The sequence below is a fragment of the Lampetra fluviatilis genome, chromosome 54 (genome assembly GCF_964198595.1).
Source record: "Lampetra fluviatilis chromosome 54, kcLamFluv1.1, whole genome shotgun sequence".
NCBI lineage: Eukaryota > Metazoa > Chordata > Hyperoartia > Petromyzontiformes > Petromyzontidae > Lampetra > Lampetra fluviatilis.
In genome coordinates this window covers 5,410,289-5,430,360 of record NC_136328.1, presented here as the reverse complement: position 1 = coordinate 5,430,360, position 20,072 = coordinate 5,410,289, and the positions used below count along the sequence as shown (strand labels likewise).

Genomic DNA, 20,072 nt, shown 5'->3' with positions numbered 1-20,072 from the left:
TTCATTAACTCGACGACCAGAGACGGAGGCTGGTTTGGTGGTCCCACACCGACCAATCGATTCAAACAAAAATCCGTCGCGTGATTACGCAACCGCACCGCGGTGACGTCACGAAGCCATCGCGTGCACCGCGGTGACGTCAACCGAGACAAAAAACGTTGCACGGGTGCTGTGACGTCACCGAGACAAAATACGTTCCACGCAAGACGCGTTGACGTCACCAAGACAAAAACGTTTCACGGGCGCGATTACGTCACCGAGACGAAAAACGTTTCACACACGGTAGCGATGACGTCATCAAGACAAAACGTTTCACACACGGGCGCGATGACGTCACTGAGACAAAAACGTTCCACACACAGTCGCGTGACGTCACCGAGACAAAAAAGTTACACACGGACGCGATGACGTCACCGAGTCAGGAAACGTTCCATACACACATACAGTCGCGTGACGTCACCGAGACAAAAAAGTTACACACGGGCGCGATTACGTCACCGAGTTAATAAACATTCCACACACACAGTCGCGTGACGTCACCGAGACAAAAAAAGTTACACACGGGCGCGATGACGTCACAGAGTCAATAAACGTTCCACACACACACACTCGGTCGCGTGACGTCACGAGACATCGCCCTTCCCAGATTTCCCAGCGCGGATAGGCGACGCGAGCGCCACCCGATGCCTCGCTGCGATTGGACCGCAGCCGCGCACGTGACCTTCATGGGGGTGGCCGGGGGTGGCGGGGGTGGCGCTTCCCACGCCGACCGAGGCGCCTGTGCGGACTACGAAATGTAACGCGCGCGGGACATCCCCCCACCCCCCAGCCTCAAGCACCGGGTGAGCTGACGGGAGAGAGACCGGAGCGGGGTCCCCCCTCACAGGATCGGGGGTACAAGGGGCTAGGATCGGGGGTACAAGCGGCTAGGATCGGCAGACCGAGGGGGGGGGGGGCGGACTAGGACCGGGACCCCCAGGACCCTCAAGATCGCAGGGTGATCAGGAATCTCTCGGAAAGAATCGATCTTGCTCCCGGAACACGCAGGGGACTATACCTCACCACGCTGGTCAGTGCGGGGTGGACCCCCCCCCCTACCCCCTCCTACCCCTCAGTCAATCGGACCCCTTCGACCCCAGGATTAGGACTTACCAAGACCCCCCAGGATCCCATAGGACCCCCAGAATCAGGCCCCCGTCCCCCGCGACAGGGATTCCCCCAGGGCCGGGATTCTAAGACCTAAGACCTTCGACCCCAGAATTAGAACCCCATTCATTAGGACCCTTGGTCCAGGTCAAGGGTCAAGGAACCTTAGGTGCCCGGAATCAGGACCCCCCCCCCCTCCCCCCCCAGTCAATCGGACCCCTTCGACCCCAGGATTAGGACTTACCAAGAACCCCCAGGATCCCATAGGACCCCCAGAATCAGGCCCCCGTCCCCCGCGACAGGGATTCCCCCAGGGCCGGGATTCTAAGACCTTCGACCCCAGAATTAGAACCCCACTCATTAGGACCCTTGGTCCAGGTCAAGGGTCAAGGAACCTTAGGTGCCCGGAATCAGGACCCCCCCCCCGCCCCCCAGGATTCTCATCTTAAAGTCTCCAGGAGTAGGACCCCAAGACCGGGATTCTAAGACCCCCCACACCCCCCCGACGCAAAGGGGATCAGGCTCCTAGGGCTGTTTCCAGGTCCCCCAGGGCTCCCTATGACCCGGGGGTTCAGCACCAGGACCCAGTTTCTAGTCTCTAAAGTCTTTGTGCCGAACTGACAGTCCTCGACCAGGGAGATATTGAGCGCGAATTCGCAGTCCACGGCTCATTGGGGTTCGAGATCTCGGTTACTGGTCCCCACTCCCCAGGTTACCCCCCACCAGGTCCCATAGTCGTTGATCTCAGTCCTTAGCTGGTCCCAGTCTCTCTCCGTCCTCGAGTTCCCACGGCCCAGTCCTCCTCGCCACCCGCCACCCGCGAAGTTGTCTTCTCCCTCCCTTTGATTCCCGAACCCCGCGCTCGCCATGGCGACCCGGAGTCTAACCGAGGCTTTCGTGCTGATGCGGAATAACGCGATGCACACGAGACACGTGCTGGCCGAGCAAGTGAGTAGCACCACCACCACCACCACCAACAACACCACCAACAACACCTCCACCACCTCCTTCTCATCCCCGGCCGCGGCGCGACGCCGCGCCTCGGTGAGTCGCCCCGTCCCGCCAGTTGCAGACTCACGAACTACTACCCCCCTACCTCCCCCCCCCCACTGGGGGATCTGACACTCCCTCAGTGGGGGAGGGGGACCCTCCCCAGTTGACTCACTCCCCCATTGTGGGACCCCCCCCCCCCAAGTTGTGGACTCACTCTCCCTCAGTGTGGGACAATTCCCCTGCCCACACCCCCAGTTGCGGACTCGCCATCCCCCGGTTGTGGGATCACTCCCCCACTGGTGGACTCATTGCCCCACTGGGGGACTCATTTCCCCACTGGTGGACTCATTTCCCCACTGGTTGACTCATTTCCCCACTGGGGGACTCATTTCCCCAGTGGTGGACTCATTGCCCCACTGGGGGACTCATTGCCCCAGTGGTGGACTCATTGCCCCAGTGGTGGACTCATTGCCCCAGTGGTGGACTCACACCTCCAGTGGTGGACTGACTCCCCTAGTGGTGGACTCACACCTCCAGTGGTGGACTCATTGCCGCAGTGGTGGACTGACTCCCCTAGTGGTGGACTCATTATCCCAGTGGTGGACTCACACCTCCAATGGGGGACGACTCTCGCGAACCACGGCGGCGTGGAGGAGACTCGAGTCGGCTTCTCTCGAGCGGTGTCGGGGTTTTGTTTGTAGTTGTGGTATCCCTCTTATCTGCCTCGAGTAAAACTCGACACATTCGTCACAGTGAAAACCGTGTGTGTGTTTCCGTGGCCTTGAAAACGAAATAATATACAGGGACTCCTCTACTTACGAGCGTTCGACTTACGAACTTTCAGAGATATGAACAAACCTGTCCGTATGTCCAGTTGCCTGTTCGGACCGAGTTTTTCAAGAGAGTTGAGAGGATACACGAACACCAAAGGGAATTACCATTCACGTCTGCGGAACATGAAGAACCAGTGGCATCTACAGAACATGAAGAACCAGTGGCATCTACATCTGTAGAACATGAAGAACCAATGGCATCTACGTCTGCGGAACATGAAGAACCAGTGGCATCTACAGAACATGAAGAACCAGTGGCATCTACATCTGCAGAACATGAAGAACTAGTGGCATCTACATCTGCATAACATTAAGAACCAGTGGCATCTACATCTGTAGAACATGAAGAACCAATGGCATCTACGTCTGCGGAACATGAAGAACCAGTGGCATCTACAGAACATGAAGAACCAGTGGCATCTACATCTGCAGAACATGAAGAACTAGTGGCATCTACATCTGCATAACATTAAGAACCAGTGGCATCTACATCTGCAGAATATGAAGAACCAGTGACATCTACATCTGCATAACATGAAGTACCAGTGACATCTACATCTGCAGAATATAAAGAACCCGTGACATCTCAATCTGCAAAACATGAAGAACTAGTGGCATCTACATCTGCAGAACGTGAACCAGTGCCATCTACATCTGCAGAACGTGAAGAACCAGTGGCATCTACAGAACATGAATAACCAGTGGCATCTACATCTGCAGAATATGAAGAACCCATGACATCTACATCTGCAAAACATGAAGAACCAGTGGCATCTACATCTGCAGAATATGAAGTACCCGTGACATCTACATCTGCAGAACATGAAGAACTAGTGGCATCTACATCTGCAGAATATGAAGAATCAGTGGCATCTACGTCTGGGGAATGTGAAGAACCAGTGCCATCTACATCTGCAGAACATGAAGAACCAGTGGCATCTACGTCTGGGGAACGTGAAGAACCAGTGCCATCTACATCTGCAGAACATGAAGAACCCGTGACATCTACATCTGCAGAACATGAAGAGCCAGTGGCATCTACATCTGCAGAACATGAAGAACCAGTGGCATCTACGTCTGGGAAACGTGAAGAACCAGTGGCATCTACATCTGCAGAACGTGAAGAACCAGTGGCATCTACATCTGCAGAACGTGAAGAACTAGTTGCATCTACGTGTAATGAGCGACTTCCGCTACACGTCGTGTCCAGGGTACTCTCCTCTTTATTCACATTCGGGCAAACCACAGGCCAACCTTATCCTCTTCCTTCTCCGAGTACACACGTAGATATTAGTATCCCTACAGGCTACGCGTGGCCGATCCCACAGCGTGGTTCTGTCCGCCCACTCCCGGCCTCACCGCTGGTTGACGGCGTGCATGGTGGGACTTCGCAGGAGATCAGCCACGTGGTCGAACGACGGAGAGAGATGACGGCGAGCAGCGACGCAGTGCGGACCCAAGACTCCCCACACCGACCACGAGTCCTCCTCCGCCTCCGCTTATATTGCCGCAGGCACAGCTAGGCTCCGCCTCCGGCCACGCCCTCTCGTGGAACCTTCTCGCCGGTTCCCGGAGTATCTCGGGATTGAATGATGTTTATAGTGGTGCCTGTACCCGTGCTTCCCTTTTCCAACCAGTAGATGACACCATGTCATTACATACGTTTGCGGAATGTGAAGAACCAGTTACATCTACAGGAGATCATACAAACTTTCAAAGCCATTACCCCGTGCTTAGTGTACACGCCGCAACAACACGTTTGGAATCGACGAGAGTAAAGTTGGACTTACGACCAAATCGCCAGTTCGTAAGTGAAGGAGTCCCCTGTACAATTTGTGACGTTTCGAGCAGCGGTTCTTCTTCACGCCGCGTAGACCTAGAAAGGTGAGAGTATCGCCAAGTGCAACTGGTTCCTCGGTTTACGATGCCGTCAATGAACAATTCGCCTCCCGTAGAGTCCCCATTGTCTCTATTAACGAGACATTTTCGATTAACGATGCGTGTGTTTACGATATCACGTGGCCGCCAATTTTGGCCAATTGGAGCGCTCCTAAGTGGACTCGGCAGACCTCGGCCAATCAGCGATGCCCTTTTATGAGCGTCTTGACAGCAACTGGCTGCTAAGCTTTTCAATGTTTGATGGTGCGTTGCTTATGGAAACAGCTCTCTTGAATACATAGTGGGTTTTTTTACTTCAAAGTGATTAAGATCAATAAAAATGGCCTCTAAAATTCATGTGAATAAAATACAAGAAAGTGAGGAAAACAATACATTTTGAGTGAAAAATGTCAATTTCGATCGTCTTGGAACAAATGAAGCCTTTAGCTTGTATTTCCTATATTCTATTCACGATAATTTCAACAAACGATGGTTTTCGTGGTACCAGTTAATACCGTTAACCGAGTGAACCCCTGTAATTGTCTCGTTTTAAGCTCGTCTTGCGTCTCTGATTCGATCTGACCCCGATGGACCTGCTGCCCCGCGCCGCTTTGCCTCGGCTCTGTCCGTCGGTTGACGGTATTCGGACCTCCTCGTCAAAATTGACGCGGCTCGTTTTTTTTTATTGGACACGCTGACGAACCAAACCAACTCGAAGCAGCAGTGTGTGGCGAAAGCTCGAAGCCGCGTCCGGATTCCCAAGCGGGGGGGCGGCTGTCGCACAAAAACCTTTCTTCGTGTCAAAAAAAACTCAACTCCTTTTCCCATCTCATACCCGACTCGCGAAATCTCTCGATTCGAATCTCGTCGGGGTTTTTTTTCTCTTCGGCCTCGTTTCATATTCCTTCTAATCCGGACTCTCATTCATCCGGCACCTTGATTTGGTTTGACTCGACTCGATTTGATTCGGCAGTCGGCCGGCTTATCTCGTCTCAACCTCCGGCATTATTTTATCCCGAGCCTTGGTTGGTCGGCTCTCATTTCCGACCGCTATGATCCGCTTTGGGATTCTCAGAATTTTCTTACCTTGTCTTTATATTTATAGAGCGCCTGTGATCCAGGTGTTTTAATTCGACTCGGCTACATCAACAAACAACTCGGGTCCCGAAATCGGCTCGGCTCTCAATTGGACCTTTCATCACCTTTGTTGTGTGGATTCAAAACTCGAGCCAATCGAATCCCGATTCCGATTCTTTGAGTTGACTCGACCCGACCGGTTTGGCTTTGATGGGAGTCGGCGGTGGAGGGGAGGATGCCCTCGACCACGATGTTGTCAGGGCCTGAGTTGGAGTCCCCGACCCTGGGGGAAAGGGCCAAGGTGGAAGCCGCCTCGAGTCTCGGCCCGTGAGATGTGCGGTGTGCATGTTCCCTTACAGCCACGTGTGCACTTACAACCACGTGGTCACTCACAACCACGTGGTCACTCACAACCACGTGTTCACTCACAACCACGTGTTCACTCACAACCACGTGTTCACTCACAACCACGTGTTCACTCACAACCACGTGTTCACTTACAACCACACGTACACACACTCGTGCACGCACACACTCGTGCACGCACACACTCATGCACACGCACGCGCACACTTTGACGGCACCGCTGTGCGTCCGTAGTGAGGGCACCCTTGCACGAGTCACCCAGCTCTCCCTTGCACGAGTCACCCAGCTCTCCCTTGCACGAGTCACCCAGCTCTCCCTTGCATGAGTGGGGTGGACGTCGGTGAGCTCAGTGCCCCTGCCAGCGGGAACCGGTTGGAGCTTTCTGCGTGTGGATTTTCTGTGTTCTCCCCCCCCCCCCCCTGTTCTGCAGTGCGATCAGAATACGCTTGTCGTGAGCGTATCCACCCTCCTCCCCTAATCCACTGCGTAAACAACAACAACCCCCACCTCCGGCTTTTGCCACTGAGTGGCGGTGACGTCGCTACGCCGCTCGTGCCTGGCCCGGTGCACTGCAAGGGAGACCTTCGTTTCTGTCCATTCCACTGATCAACCCCCACACTGGTTAACTCCCACACTGGTTAACTGCTGGACTGGTTAACCGTTGGACTGGTTAACCACCAGACTGGTTAACTGCTGGTAACCACTGCATGGCTTACAAAATGAGGCATCGCGTGGGGAGTTGGACAATGTTGATGCATGCGAGTGTGTACAACAACCCCCCACCCCCCCCTCCTCTGATCTGTGTCTCTGTGTCACTGTCTGATCCATCTCCGTGTCTGCGTCTGATCTGTGTGTCACTCTGAGCTGCGTGGTGTCTTGGTATATTGATCTCTTGAGTGGTAATTGCTGACTGGCCTTTCCTGTGCCTCACTGCCTGTCTCTGTGCGATGTCTCTGTGTCTCCCTGATGTGTCTCTTCCCTGTCTCTGTCTCTCTGAGCCGCGTTTGTGTTTCCCCATGCCGTGTGCTGGCGGCCGTAACCGTGGTTACCGTGCTCCGCTGCCTCTCCTGCCTCCCGGGGCCCCGGCAACCGTACCACTCAGGAGCTGGACGAGGTAGAACTCCTGGTCCCTTCCTCGTGATGACGACACCACTCGTTCCGTCTCCGTGACAACGTCAACCGTCTCCGTGACAGCACCCGTCTCCGTGACAATGCCGCCCAACCTGTGCCCATGGCAATGCCACCAATCTAAATGACGCCACCCATCTCCATGACGACAACAACATCCATCTCCATGACAATATCACCCGTCTCCATGACAGCACATTGCCATGGCGACACCCATTCCGATGATGGTGCCATCCGCGCCGTTTCCGTGACGACACTTCTCGCATCCATGTGACGACCTCCCCCGTGGGTCCATGTAGCTCACCTCTCGCACTCGGCTCACCCCGAACTCACCCCTCCTTTACTCACCGTACCCCTAACTTGCTCACCCCTCCCTTAATCACCATACTCCTAACTCGCTCACCTCTCGCACCTCACCCACAACTCACCTTCCCCGATCTCGACACGGGGCTGTCTGATTTTGAGTGTCTCAAACTTGCCACGGGACGTTAATTATTCTTCTAATTACTGCGATTTTGAGTGAAGCTGAAGGCTCGTACTATTTTATGGTGAGCACTGTACACGCCGCAGTGTTGATAACCAGGGCAGCCTGCCGGATTCAAAATGTGAACATCAATAGCTCATGCGGAACGCGCTGCTCCTGTGAATGTGTGTTTGTGGGGAGCGGTGGTGTAGCGGTTAGCGCTATGCTTCGCTGCGAACCCGGCCACCCACGTGCGATTCCCGCTCACGGCCAACACCACCAGTGACGATTATCTGAACCGGTCCTGGGCCTCCCCTTGGTCGACTCGGCCTCAATTGAGTACGTGGTGCGGTGCGTAGTAAACATCGCCACAGGGGAGGCAAAGGCGGCCGGGCGTGGTGCTAGCCACCCACCTCCTCGTGTGACGCGTTTGTGCGCGCGTGTTCGCGTGTATGTGTGTGCTTGCATACATATGCGCGTGCGTGTGTACGTAGGTGTGCGCATGCGCGTGTACCCGTCTATGCGTGTATGCGTACCTGTGTATGTGCGTGCGTGTTTGTACGTGCGTGTTTGTGCGTGCGTGTGTAGATGGCGGATGACCGCATGGCACTCGTGTCTGGTCTCAGCATGGACCCCGAGGCAGCCGTTGCCGTCACAAAGACACTCCCGCCGGACTGGGTGGACAGCGTGGACGAGGTGAGACAAAGACAAAGGCTCCCCGTGTAGCCTGTAACAGACTGGTGGGGCAAGTGCTGTTAGCGAGCACCTATGAAGGCCGGCACGGCACACGAGGGGGTTGGTGGCCAGCACCACGCCCGGCCGCCTTTGTCTCCCCAGTGGCGAAGTTTACATACCGCACCAGGTACTCATTTGAGTCGACCTAAGGGAGGCCCACGACAGATAATTGTCACCGGCGTTGGTCATGAGCCGGAATCGAACTCGGGTCGCCGGGTTCGTAGCGCAGCGTAGCGCTAACCGCTACACCACCGCCCCCCATACCGCGGCACGACAAAGACACGCGCGCACACGCTCGGCATTGACCACGTCCTCTTCCCGCGCGGACGATGGCGATACCCCCCGGGGACGGCGGTTAACCAGTCGGCCGGCCGTGCCGACGGTCCCGGCAGATCCAGTACGAGGTGGCACGGATCAAGCAGAAGATGAAGGAGCTGGCGGTGCTGCACGACAAGCACCTGAACCGGCCCACGCTGGACGACACGAGCGAGGAGGAGCACGCCATCGAGATCACCACGCAGGAGACCACGCAGGTGGGGTGTATCACTTGATACACGTGATACAGCAAGCGTGCTGTGACGGTTCCACCTGAAGACGGCAGCTTGTGTTGCCCCCGAAACGTCGTGATTTTTATTTTATTTTACTTTTATTAATTTTAATTTTTTGCCTACCTGACTTTACCGAAAAAAACCTAAGAGCACGTAAATGATCCCCGTTGGCACGGGACCCGACTGCCGCGTGCCGCACGCCAGATGTTCCACAGGTGCCAGCGCTCCGTCCAGGCGCTGCAGAACCGGGCGCGCGGGCGCGGCGAACAGGAGCGCCGCATCCTCGCCAACGTGGTGAGCTCGCTGGCGCAGGGGCTCCAGGAGCTGTCCACCGCGTTTCGCCACACGCAGTCCGGATACCTGCGCCGTGAGTCGTGCCGCCCCCACGCCGGGCCCACCGCATCACGCTCCCTCCCGGTGTGTGCGGGACGCTTGCCACGCGCTTTTTTTGTTTGCCGGTTACCGGGTTTCACCGAGGTGGCTTTGAGTCGACAACGTCCCTGGCCCCGGTGAGAGAACGCAAGAGGCCAGGATGAGTATCGTTTGGGTGGGTGGGTGGTCGAGTGAGATGGTGAGTGAGTGAGTGGGTGAGCGGGCGGGTGATGTTTACACATCGTCACTAGGTATTCATTTAAGCTGAGTCGACTTAGGGGAGCCCCAGGACCGGTTCAGGTAATCGTCACCGGTGTTGGCCACTCGCACACACTCCAGGTCACAATAACATTGGCACACTCACTCACCTATCCAACTACTCACTCGCACACCAACTTATCCACACTCTAACTCGCCACACTGCAGATCACAACAACATCCACTCAACCACCCACTCACTCACCCACTCACCCACCCACCCACTCACTCACTCACCCACTCCCCCACCCACCCACTCACCCACCCACCCACTCCCCCACCCACCCACTCCCCCACCCACCCACTCCCCCACCCACCCACCCACCCACTCACCCACCCACCTACTCACCCACTCACACTGCAGAGCAGGGGGGAGAACACACGCACGCAGAAAGGCGCCCCTGCTCGGGGCTCAAACCCAGCCCCCCCCCCGCCCCCCTCCTTGCCACAAGACACGAGCGTCGCCACTGCCTTGGCACGGCTTTGACCCCCGACCCTGACCGCGACCTTGACCCCCGACCCTGACCGTGACCTTGACCCCGCAGGAATGAAGAACCGCGAGGAGCGCTCGCAGGTCCTCTTCAGCACGGGAGGACCGCTCATGGAGGAGACGGAACCCGACGACCTCTACGACCGCGTGAGTGTGGAGCCCACCGACCCGTGCGCTGCTCAGTCTGTGCGGTGGTGGACGTGCGGGGTGCCCGCGGTGGTTCGGTGGGGGGAGTGGTGGAGGGGGGGAGGGAGTCGTTCTACGTGGTGGTCGTTGCGGTGCGGTTGTGTGCGGCTCTGGCCGTTGCTGAGAGCGGCAGTTGTCGTGTTGCTGTGGTGTGGTCGCGATGGTGCGTTGTGCGTGTGTGTGGTTGCGATGGCGCGTTGTGCGTGTGTGCGGTTGCTGAGAGCGACAGTTGTCGTGTTGCTGTGGTGTGGTCGCGATGGTGCGTTGTGCGTGTGTGTGGTCGCGATGGTGCGTTGTGCGTGTGTGTGGTTGTGCAATTTCAATGGTTATACTGGTAGGAACCTCCTGGTTACACCAGCCCACAGGGGATTATTGTGTCCATCCGTCGTGCAGGGAGGGGCTGGGTGGGGAGGGTGGGGCTGAGTGGGGAGGGGAGAGTGGGGAGGGGCTGGGTGGGGCTGAGTGGGGAGGGGAGGGTGGGGAGGGGCTGGGTGGGGCTGGGTGGGGAGGGGAGGCTGGGGAGGGGCTGGGTGGGGAGGGGAGGATGGGGATGGGCTGGGTGGGGAGGGTGGGGCTGGGTGGGGGATGCGAGGGGTGGGGCTGGGTGGGGAGGGGCTGGTCACCCCGTGGTGCCCTTATAAAACTCAACGTTTAACCTACTCACGCCGGCTTGTGCCCGCCCTCACAGTCGGCATATTTGCGGAATACACCACGCCGCCGTTGACCCTGGCCATTGACCCAGCAACCCAACGTTCCTACCAGCTCCCTCCGCAGGAATGTGTTAGTGCGGCTGCAGTGGTTGCCGTGCGGCCGCGGTGGTTGTTGTGTGGTTGTTGTTGTTGTTGTGCGATCGTGGTTTGTCGCCGTCGTTGCCCGTTTGTCGTCATGGTGCGATTTCAGTGGTTCACTGAGGAGCAGCTGCAGCTGGTGGAGGGCAACACGGAGATGGTGGAGGAGCGAGAGCGCGAGATCCGTCAGATTGCGCAGTCCATCTCCGAGCTCAACGAGATCTTCCGCGACCTCGCGCACATGGTGGTGGAGCAGGTGACTCGCATTGTCAACATCATCGCGCCGTCGATGTCGTCGTTGCCACCGTCATCACCACTGAGTGGCACTCGCACCACAGGTGTCGACATCGCGACGGCAGTGGTCGTTGTCATTATCGCCACCAATCTTTGCCGTCGTCATCTTCAACATCATCTTCATCGTCGTCGTTATCGTCATCATCGTTATCATCGTCGTCGTTATCGTCGTCATTGCCGTCCTCGTAATCATCGTTATCATTGTCATCCTCGTCGTCGTCATCATCATCGTTGTTATCACCATGATCATTATCATCATCGATCCGTGCTCATCATCGTCCTCATTGGCGTTATCGTCGTACTCGTCATTATCGCCGTTATCGTCATCTTCGTCATCATCGTCAACAACATCATCGTCGTCAACAACATCATCGTCCTCATCGTTAGCGTGGTCATCATCACCGCCGAGCAGGAGGTGGACGAGGAGGTGGACGAGGAGGTGGACGAGGAGGTGGACGAGGAGGTGGACGAGGAGGTGGACGAGGAGTGACTCGTGGCCGGCGTTGTCCGTTCTCCCCCAGGGCACGGTGCTCGACCGCATCGACTACAACGTGGAGCAGTCGTGCGTCAAGACGGAGGAGGGGCTCAAGCAGCTGCAGAAGGTGACCCCGACACACGACCTGGTTCCTGACCCTGACTCTAACCCCGACACACGACCTGGTTCCTGACCCTGACTCTAACCCCGACACACGACCTGGTTCCTGACCCTGACTCTAACCCCGACACACGACCTGGTTCCTGACCCTGACTCTAACCCCGACACACGACCTGGTTCCTGACTCTAACCCCGACACACGACCTGGTTCCTGACCCTGACTCTAACCTCGACACACGACCTGGTTCCTGACCCTGACTCTAACCCCGACACACGACCTGGTTCCTGACCCTGACTCTAACCCCGACACACGACCTGGTTCCTGACCCTGACTCTAACCCCGACACACGACCTGGTTCCTGACCCTGACTCTAACCCCGACACACGACCTGGTTCCTGACCCTGACTCTAACCCCGACACACGACCTGGTTCCTGACCCTGACTCTAACCCCGACACACGACCTGGTTCCTGACCCTGACTCTAACCCCGACACACGACCTGGTTCCTGACCCTGACTCTAACCCCGACACACGACCTGGTTCCTGACCCTGACTCTAACCTCGACACACGACCTGGTTCCTGACCCTGACTCTAACCCCGACACACGACCTGGTTCCTGACCCTGACTCTAACCCCGAGACTAACCCTGACCTTGACCTGAGAACTGACCCTGACTCTAACCCTGATACTATCTCTAACCCCCAACTCTGACCCTGACCTGATCCTGGTTCCAGAGGTCTGTTGGCAAGTCGATTTGTTTCGCAAGTTCAACTTGACTCCTGTCGACTCCAAACGCGTTGTACGGCACGTACACTAAACACGGGGCTTTAAACGTCGTATAATCTCCTGTAGATGTAGATGCCGCTGGTTCTTCACGTTCTGCAGATGTAGATGCCACCACCACCGCCATCATCTATTGCGTGGTGGTTGAACTTACGCCTCTCGGTCCGAACAGGCAACTGGACATACGGACAGCTTTGTGTGTATCTCTGAAAGTTCCTGAGTCGAATGTTCGTAAGTAGAGGAGTCCCTGTACCTTCTGAAAGATGCCTTCCATTCAATGTAGACGCACAGTAGGGGGCAGCACTTTCCCACTCGGCCTACCGCTGAGGATCTGCGTCAATCCGAGGTCTTGATTATCTGACGGCTGGAATGTTTCCACATTAAGTGCAGAAGCAGATTAGTACTTATCGTGGGGACCTTTCCCGCTCGCGACACCAGAAAACTCGTCCACATGTCCGTGCGTCTTATAATCCTTGCGTCTGTTGCATCCGTGTGCCTGTGCGTTCCGTGTGTGTCTATGTGTCCGTGTATCAGTGTGCTTGTGCATCTGTGCGTGTCCGTGTTGTCTGTAGCGGTTAGTGCGCTACGAACCCGGCAACCTGAGTTCAACCAACACCGGTGACGATTAGCTGAACCGGTCATGGCCCTCCCCTAGGTCGACTCAGCCTTAAACGAGTACCTGGTGCGGTGTGTAAACATCGCCAAAGGCGGCCGGGCGTGGTGCTGGCCACCCACCCCCCCTCGTGTGCCGAGCCGCCCTTCATAGGTGCAACTCGCTAACTGCACTTGCCCCCACGGTCTGTTAAGGCTATACGGGGGGTCTCTGCATTCGTCTTTGCGTGTCTGTGCGTCCGCGTGTCTGTGTGTCCGCGTGTCTGTGCGTCCGCGTGTCTGTGCGTCCGTGCGTCCGTGCGTCCGTGTGTCCGCGTGTCTGTGCGTCCGTGTGTCTGTGCGTCCGCGTGTCTGTGCGTCCGCGTGTCTGTGCGTCCGCGTGTCTGTGCGTCCCCGCGTCCGTGCGTCCGCGTGTCTGACACTCGGTACGTGGCATCAGCTGACAGCCGTGAGACAGGGCGACCGCAGTGTCGTGGGCGAATTGAGAGGTTGTGGAAGGCGGGGGGGGGCCGGTGGGCGGGGGGGGTGGTGGGACGGAGGGGCGCAGGACAGGTGTGCCAGGTGTCCCAGGTGTGTCAGGTGTGCGACACTCACGGCAATAGGGGAAGGGCAGTGGTGGGGGGGAGGTGGCTGGGGGAGGAGGGAGGGGGGCAGCACCTGGCGGATTTAGACGGCGCCGCGGGAACTCGCGACCTCCGCCCTGTGCGTATGACGAGTTCGACACCGCCCCTGACCCCCTCCCTCTGCCCGTGCGAGGGGAGGTGGGGGGGTGGGCGTTGAGTGACATCTGGACAGCGACCCCCCTCCCTCCTCCCCCCACCTCTGCAGTTGTATTCATGTGGCAGGGTGACGGCAAAGGCAGGGGTCTGGCAAAGGGGTCCTCGCATAGGGTCCTGATAGCACAGGGGCGTGACACCTTAGAGGAGGCGGTGCATGGGGTGGCAGGGAAGTGGTGCAGTGGTAACTCTGGAGCCTCACAGCCAGAAGGGGCCTGGGTTCGATTCCTGACTCGGGTGCCTTTCTGCGTGGAGTTTGTGTGTTCTCCTCCTGTTCTGCAGTGTGTGTGTGTGAGTGTGGAGTTTGTGTGTTCTCCTCCTGTTCTGCAGTGTGAGTGTGTGTGAGTAAGTGTGGAGTTTGTGTGTTCTCCCCCTGTTCTGTAGTGTTGAGTGTGTGTGTGTAAGTGTGGAGTTTGTGTGTTCTCCCCCTGTTCTGCAGTGTTGAGTGTGTGTGTGTAAGTGTGGAGTTTGTGTGTTCTCCCCCTGTTCTGTAGTGTTGAGTGTGTGTGTGTAAGTGTGGAGTTTGTGTGTTCTCCCCCTGTTCTGTAGTGTTGAGTGTGTGTGTGTGAGTGTGGAGTTTGTGTGTTCTCCTCCTGTTCTGCAGTGTGAGTGTGTGTGAGTAGGTGTGGAGTTTGTGTGTTCTCCCCCTGTTCTGTAGTGTGTGTGTGTAAGTGTGGAGTTTGTGTGTTCTCCCCCTGTTCTGTAGTGTTGAGTGTGTGTGTGTAAGTGTGGAGTTTGTGTGTTCTCCCCCTGTTCTGTAGTGTTGAGTGTGTGTGTGTAAGTGTGGAGTTTGTGTGTTCTCCCCCTGTTCTGTAGTGTTGAGTGTGTGTGAGTAAGTGTGGAGTTTGTGTGTTCTCCCCCTGTTCTGTAGTGTTGAGTGTGTGTGAGTAAGTGTGGAGTTTGTGTGTTCTCCCCCTGTTCTGTAGTGTTGAGTGTGTGTGTGTAAGTGTGGAGTTTGTGTGTTCTCCCCCTGTTCTGTAGTGTGAGTGAGTGTGTGTAAGTGTGGAGTTTGTGTGTTCTCCCCCTGTTCTGTAGTGTTGAGTGAGTGTGTGTAAGTGTGGAGTTTGTGTGTTCTCCCCCTGTTCTGCAGTGTTGAGTGTGTGTGAGTAAGTGTGGAGTTTGTGTGTTCTCCCCCTGTTCTGTAGTGTGAGTGTGTGTGAGTAAGTGTGGAGTTTGTGTGTTCTCCCCCTGTTCTGTAGTGTGAGTGAGTGTGTGTAAGTGTGGAGTTTGTGTGTTCTCCTCCTGTTCTGCAGTGTTGAGTGTGTGTGAGTAAGTGTGGAGTTTGTGTGTTCTCCCCCTGTTCTGTAGTGTGAGTGTGTGTGAGTAAGTGTGGAGTTTGTGTGTTCTCCCCCTGTTCTGCAGTGTTGAGTGTGTGTGTGTAAGTGTGGAGTTTGTGTGTTCTCCCCCTGTTCTGTAGTGTTGAGTGTGTGTGTGTAAGTGTGGAGTTTGTGTGTTCTCCCCCTGTTCTGTAGTGTTGAGTGTGTGTGTGTAAGTGTGGAGTTTGTGTGTTCTCCCCCGTTCTGTAGTGTGAGTGTGTGTGAGTAAGTGTGGAGTTTGTGTGTTCTCCCCCTGTTCTGTAGTGTTGAGTGTGTGTGAGTAAGTGTGGAGTTTGTGTGTTCTCCCCCGTTCTGTAGTGTTGAGTGTGTGTGAGTAAGTGTGGAGTTTGTGTGTTCTCCCCCTGTTCTGTAGTGTTGAGTGTGTGTGAGTAAGTGTGGAGTTTGTGTGTTCTCCCCCTGTTCTGTAGTGTTGAGTGTGTGTGTGTAAGTGTGGAGTTTGTGTGTTCTCCCCCGTTCTGTAGTGTGAGTGTGTGTGAGTAAGTGTGGAGTTTGTGTGTTCTCCCCCTGTTCTGTAGTGTTGAGTGTGTGTGAGTAAGTGTGGAGTTTGTGTGTTCTCCCCCGTTCTGTAGTGTTGAGTGTGTGTGAGTAAGTGTGGAGTTTGTGTGTTCTCCCCCTGTTCTGCAGTGTTGAGTGTGTGTGAGTAAGTGTGGAGTTTGTGTGTTCTCCCCCTGTTCTGCAGTGTGAGTGTGTAAGTGTGGAGTTTGTGTGTTCTCCTCCTGTTCTGCAGTGTTGAGTGTGTGTGTGTAAGTGTGGAGTTTGTGTGTTCTCCCCCTGTTCTGCAGTGTTGAGTGTGTAAGTGTGGAGTTTGTGTGTTCTCCCCCTGTTCTGCAGTGTTGAGTGTGTGTGTGTAAGTGTGGAGTTTGTGTGTTCTCCTCCTGTTCTGCAGTGTGAGTGTGTAAGTGTGGAGTTTGTGTGTTCTCCCCCTGTTCTGCAGTGTGAGTGTGTAAGTGTGGAGTTTGTGTGTTCTCCCCCTGTTCTGCAGTGTGAGTGTGTAAGTGTGGAGTTTGTGTGTTCTCCTCCTGTTCTGCAGTGTGAGTGTGTGTGTGTAAGTGTGGAGTTTGTGTGTTCTCCCCCGTTCTGCAGTGTGAGTGTGTGTGAGTAAGTGTTGAGTGTGAGTGTGTAAGTGTGGAGTTTGTGTGTTCTCCTCCTGTTCTGCAGTGTGGGTGTGTGAGTGTGTGGGTGGGTGTGTGAGTGAGTGTGTGGGTGAGTGTGTGAGTGAGTGTGCGGGTGAGTGAGTGTGTGGGTGAGTGAGTGTGTGAGTGTGTGAGTGTGAGTGAGTGTGTGTGAGTGAGTGAGTAAGTGAGTAAGTGTGTGAGTGAGTAAGTGTGTGTGAGTGTGTGTGAGTGAGTGTATGTAAACTTTGTATATTCTCCCCCATATTCTGCATGGGTTTCTTTCTGATTCTCCGGCCTCCCATCGCGAAACACACACACACAGACGCAACACAGTGCAACCGGTATCAACCAAAACATCCCAATCGCTGACATTTCCCTGAAAATTACTACCACAGCAAAACCCTGGCAGGGCCCATCCTGAGAAAATAATCTTGAGACTCGGGGAGGCTTTCCTGGGTAAACAAGCGTAAAAAAGAACTTCACTATTCCACTTGTTTACCCAGAGGAGCCTCAAGACTTGCCTGTCCTGGGTCTCCCCTAGGTCGACTCAACCTTAAATGAGCATCATCAGCACTAGCCTGGTGTTTGCCACACCACACCCGCCCTCCCTTCGTGCACCGTGCCGGCCTTAATGGGTGCTCGCTAACAGCACTTGCCTCACCAACCTGAAAAGCCTTTACGGGTGGCCTTTGTCTTTGTGTGTATGTATATTACGCAAATTTGCCTGTTGACACCTATGCGTATAAAGACACACGATTTTGAAAACTGTCTGTGCGTTTACGTGTGCATTGGGGGGGAGGGAGCAGTGGCACAGTGGATAGCGCACTGCGCTCTGCACCCGGCAATCCTTGAGTTCCATGTGCCACTCACGACCGACATCGGTGGCGAATATCCGAACCGGTGCGCGTGTGTGCGTCACGTGCATGTGTGTGTGTCGCGTGTGTGTGCGTCACCTGCCTGTGTGTGTCGCGTGTGTGTGCGTCACCTGCCTGTGTGTGCGCGCGTGTGTGTGTGCGTCACGTGGCTGTGTGCGTGTGTGTGTGTGCGCGTGTGCGTTTGCAGGCCGAGACGTACCAAAAGAAGAACCGGAAGATGCTCGCGATCCTGCTCCTCTTCGTGATCCTCGTCATCATGATCCTCGTCCTGGTGGGGACCAAGGGGAGATAACGGGGCGGGCCGGCGTCCCCCGGGGCCACCGCGCCCCCCCCCCCCGTGCACCAACGTGGCGACGCGTGCTGAGCATCGCTCTATTTATTGGATGTAAATTTCCCGTCGGCGCTTGCCTCCCAATACCCCCCCCCCCTCGCGCCCCCCCCCCACCGACCCCGCCCCCTCCCTCCCCCCTGCCCCCCCACCGACCCCACCCCCTCCCTCCGCACCCCCGGCCCACGACAGGCGCCAGAATTCGACGAACTTCCGAACGACCGAAGCACCGCCGGGTTCATAATGGCCGGCCGATGGAGGGGATGGGGGGGGGGAGTGGAAGCCTTGCAACCTTGCGCGGCGTTTGGACATGTCGGGGGTACGAGGAGGGAGTGAGGAGGGGAGATGGGTAAAGATTCGCGGGGGGGGGGGGAGGAGGGGGAGAGGGGTGGGGGCCGTGTCTGACCGTGGTGCCGGTAGCTTGCGGGTCGTCTGATGCCTCGTTTCCCTGACCCAACGAGGGGGGTGGTGGTGGTGGTGGTGGACACTGGGTTTTGGTCAACCCAGGATTGGCCCAATTCTGGCCCAGATATGGCACCAGGGCCCAGGGTCAGAGTTCGCGGACTCTTGCTCCATCTGGTCCCGTCCCTGTCCTCCCTTTACGCTTCTCAGCAAAGGGGGTTGGGGTCTGGAATACATCTTTAGGTTAGCGTATTCATCTACGTGGAGATCTGTTCCATGAATCGATTGTTCCGTGTCCGAGCGAGAAGTTTGGCGGCAATGAGTACCCCAAGTCTGACCTTTCCCGAAGCGATATTCAGCCTTGAGGGGCAATGGAATTCTTATACCGGTTTTTTTTTTTCACTGGCACATCCAAGCCGAGCCAGCATGCTGCCCTCGCGGTACAAGTTGTTTTTTCCACTCGATATTCACCGAGCCAAGCCGGAACCAAACTTTGATTCGCTGGCATTGCACGGCACGGCGCGGCTTTCTGTAGTGGAGAAAGCAACCCGGCTCGACTTCCTGAGCCGTACAGGGCCAACTCGGCACGGCTCTGTTGCGCCGGTGGGGAAAAAAAGTGGGTGGTTGACGGTATCACCAGTGGGGTCACGGGGTCTGGTGGTGGGACCGAGGCAGGAGGTATAGAGGGGCAGCTGGGTTCTGTTCCGAATTGGGTGCGAAGGTTTTAACCAAATACACGGGCAACCAAGAGATGCATGTGGTGGTGCTTGTTGTGTCTAGGGCAAGAGGGGTTATTTTTGTGAATATCTGGGGGAAGTTAAAGATGTACAAGAGATGTGTGTGTAATTATCCTTTGGCTCGGAGGGGGGGGGGGATGTACGGCATCTTGTTGTTTTGCTTTGTTTTAATTGTGACTTTAACGTGAACAAATAATTCATGAAGTTGACATTCCACTGGGTGGGTCGTGGGGTCACACGGTGACACGGTACGGCCACGCCCCCCCAATGCGAGTCATCCACACAGCGAGGGTCGCCCTCGTCCCCCGTGGGTTGCTGGCCCGCTCACTCGCCCACGTGTGGACGGGGCGACTCGTCTTGGCGAGCGACCCACGCGGAGACTCGAGCAACTCGCATTGAGGTCGCTTGGGGCTTCAAGCGAGTTGCTCACTCACTCGCTCGCACGAAGACCGGAAGGGCGACTCGCAGCTAATCGCCTGCCCCCCCTTGCCCTTTGCGAGTCGCTCACCTTCCACACCAGTCGCTCCGTCTGCGCGCGACTCGCTCGGGCCTCCGCTAGAGTGGCTCTGTCACTCGATCGATGGCTCGCGCATCAAGCGAGTCGTCCGCTCGTTAATCTCGCGTCGAGCCGCTCGATCTCAACCGCCGCTCGCCCCCGCTCGCTTGCTCGATCGCGTCCACCCACCCAGTCCCCGCGGCGTCCGATCTCCCCGCTGCGGCGTCGGGATCGAGACGTCGGGCGGGTCACATGACTGCCAGGGCCACGGCGGTGGAATAAGCCGTGCGATGAATGTCTTGTCGTTGTCGGCGCTGCCTGTAAATCCTCATCGTGTTGCGTAACCCGCGTGTCCGTAGCGTGGAGGGCCGCAAATCATTTGTCTAATTTATCCGCCCCCTGTAACGGGCTGGCACGTGAGCCGCTTGCGGTTTAATAAACGGGCACGCTCCGTCGCGA

The 20,072-nt window shown here is 56.3% G+C and overlaps 1 protein-coding gene across 2 annotated transcripts; it reads left to right on the top strand.

Annotated features, from left to right (window-relative positions):
* Nucleotides 1-768: 768 nt before the first annotated feature.
* Nucleotides 769-20,072, top strand: STX16 (syntaxin 16). Of its 2 annotated transcripts, XM_078879635.1 has the most exons (9): nucleotides 769-2,094; nucleotides 7,396-7,407; nucleotides 8,473-8,580; nucleotides 9,012-9,152; nucleotides 9,372-9,534; nucleotides 10,343-10,434; nucleotides 11,374-11,517; nucleotides 12,077-12,157; nucleotides 17,838-20,072. In XM_078879635.1, the coding sequence occupies exons 1-9, from the start codon at nucleotides 2,014-2,016 to the stop codon at nucleotides 17,940-17,942; spliced, it is 927 nt and encodes a 308-aa protein (XP_078735761.1). In that variant the 5' UTR covers nucleotides 769-2,013; the 3' UTR covers nucleotides 17,943-20,072. The 2 variants fall into 2 exon arrangements, with proteins under 2 accessions (XP_078735761.1, XP_078735762.1); XM_078879636.1 differs by lacking the exon at nucleotides 7,396-7,407.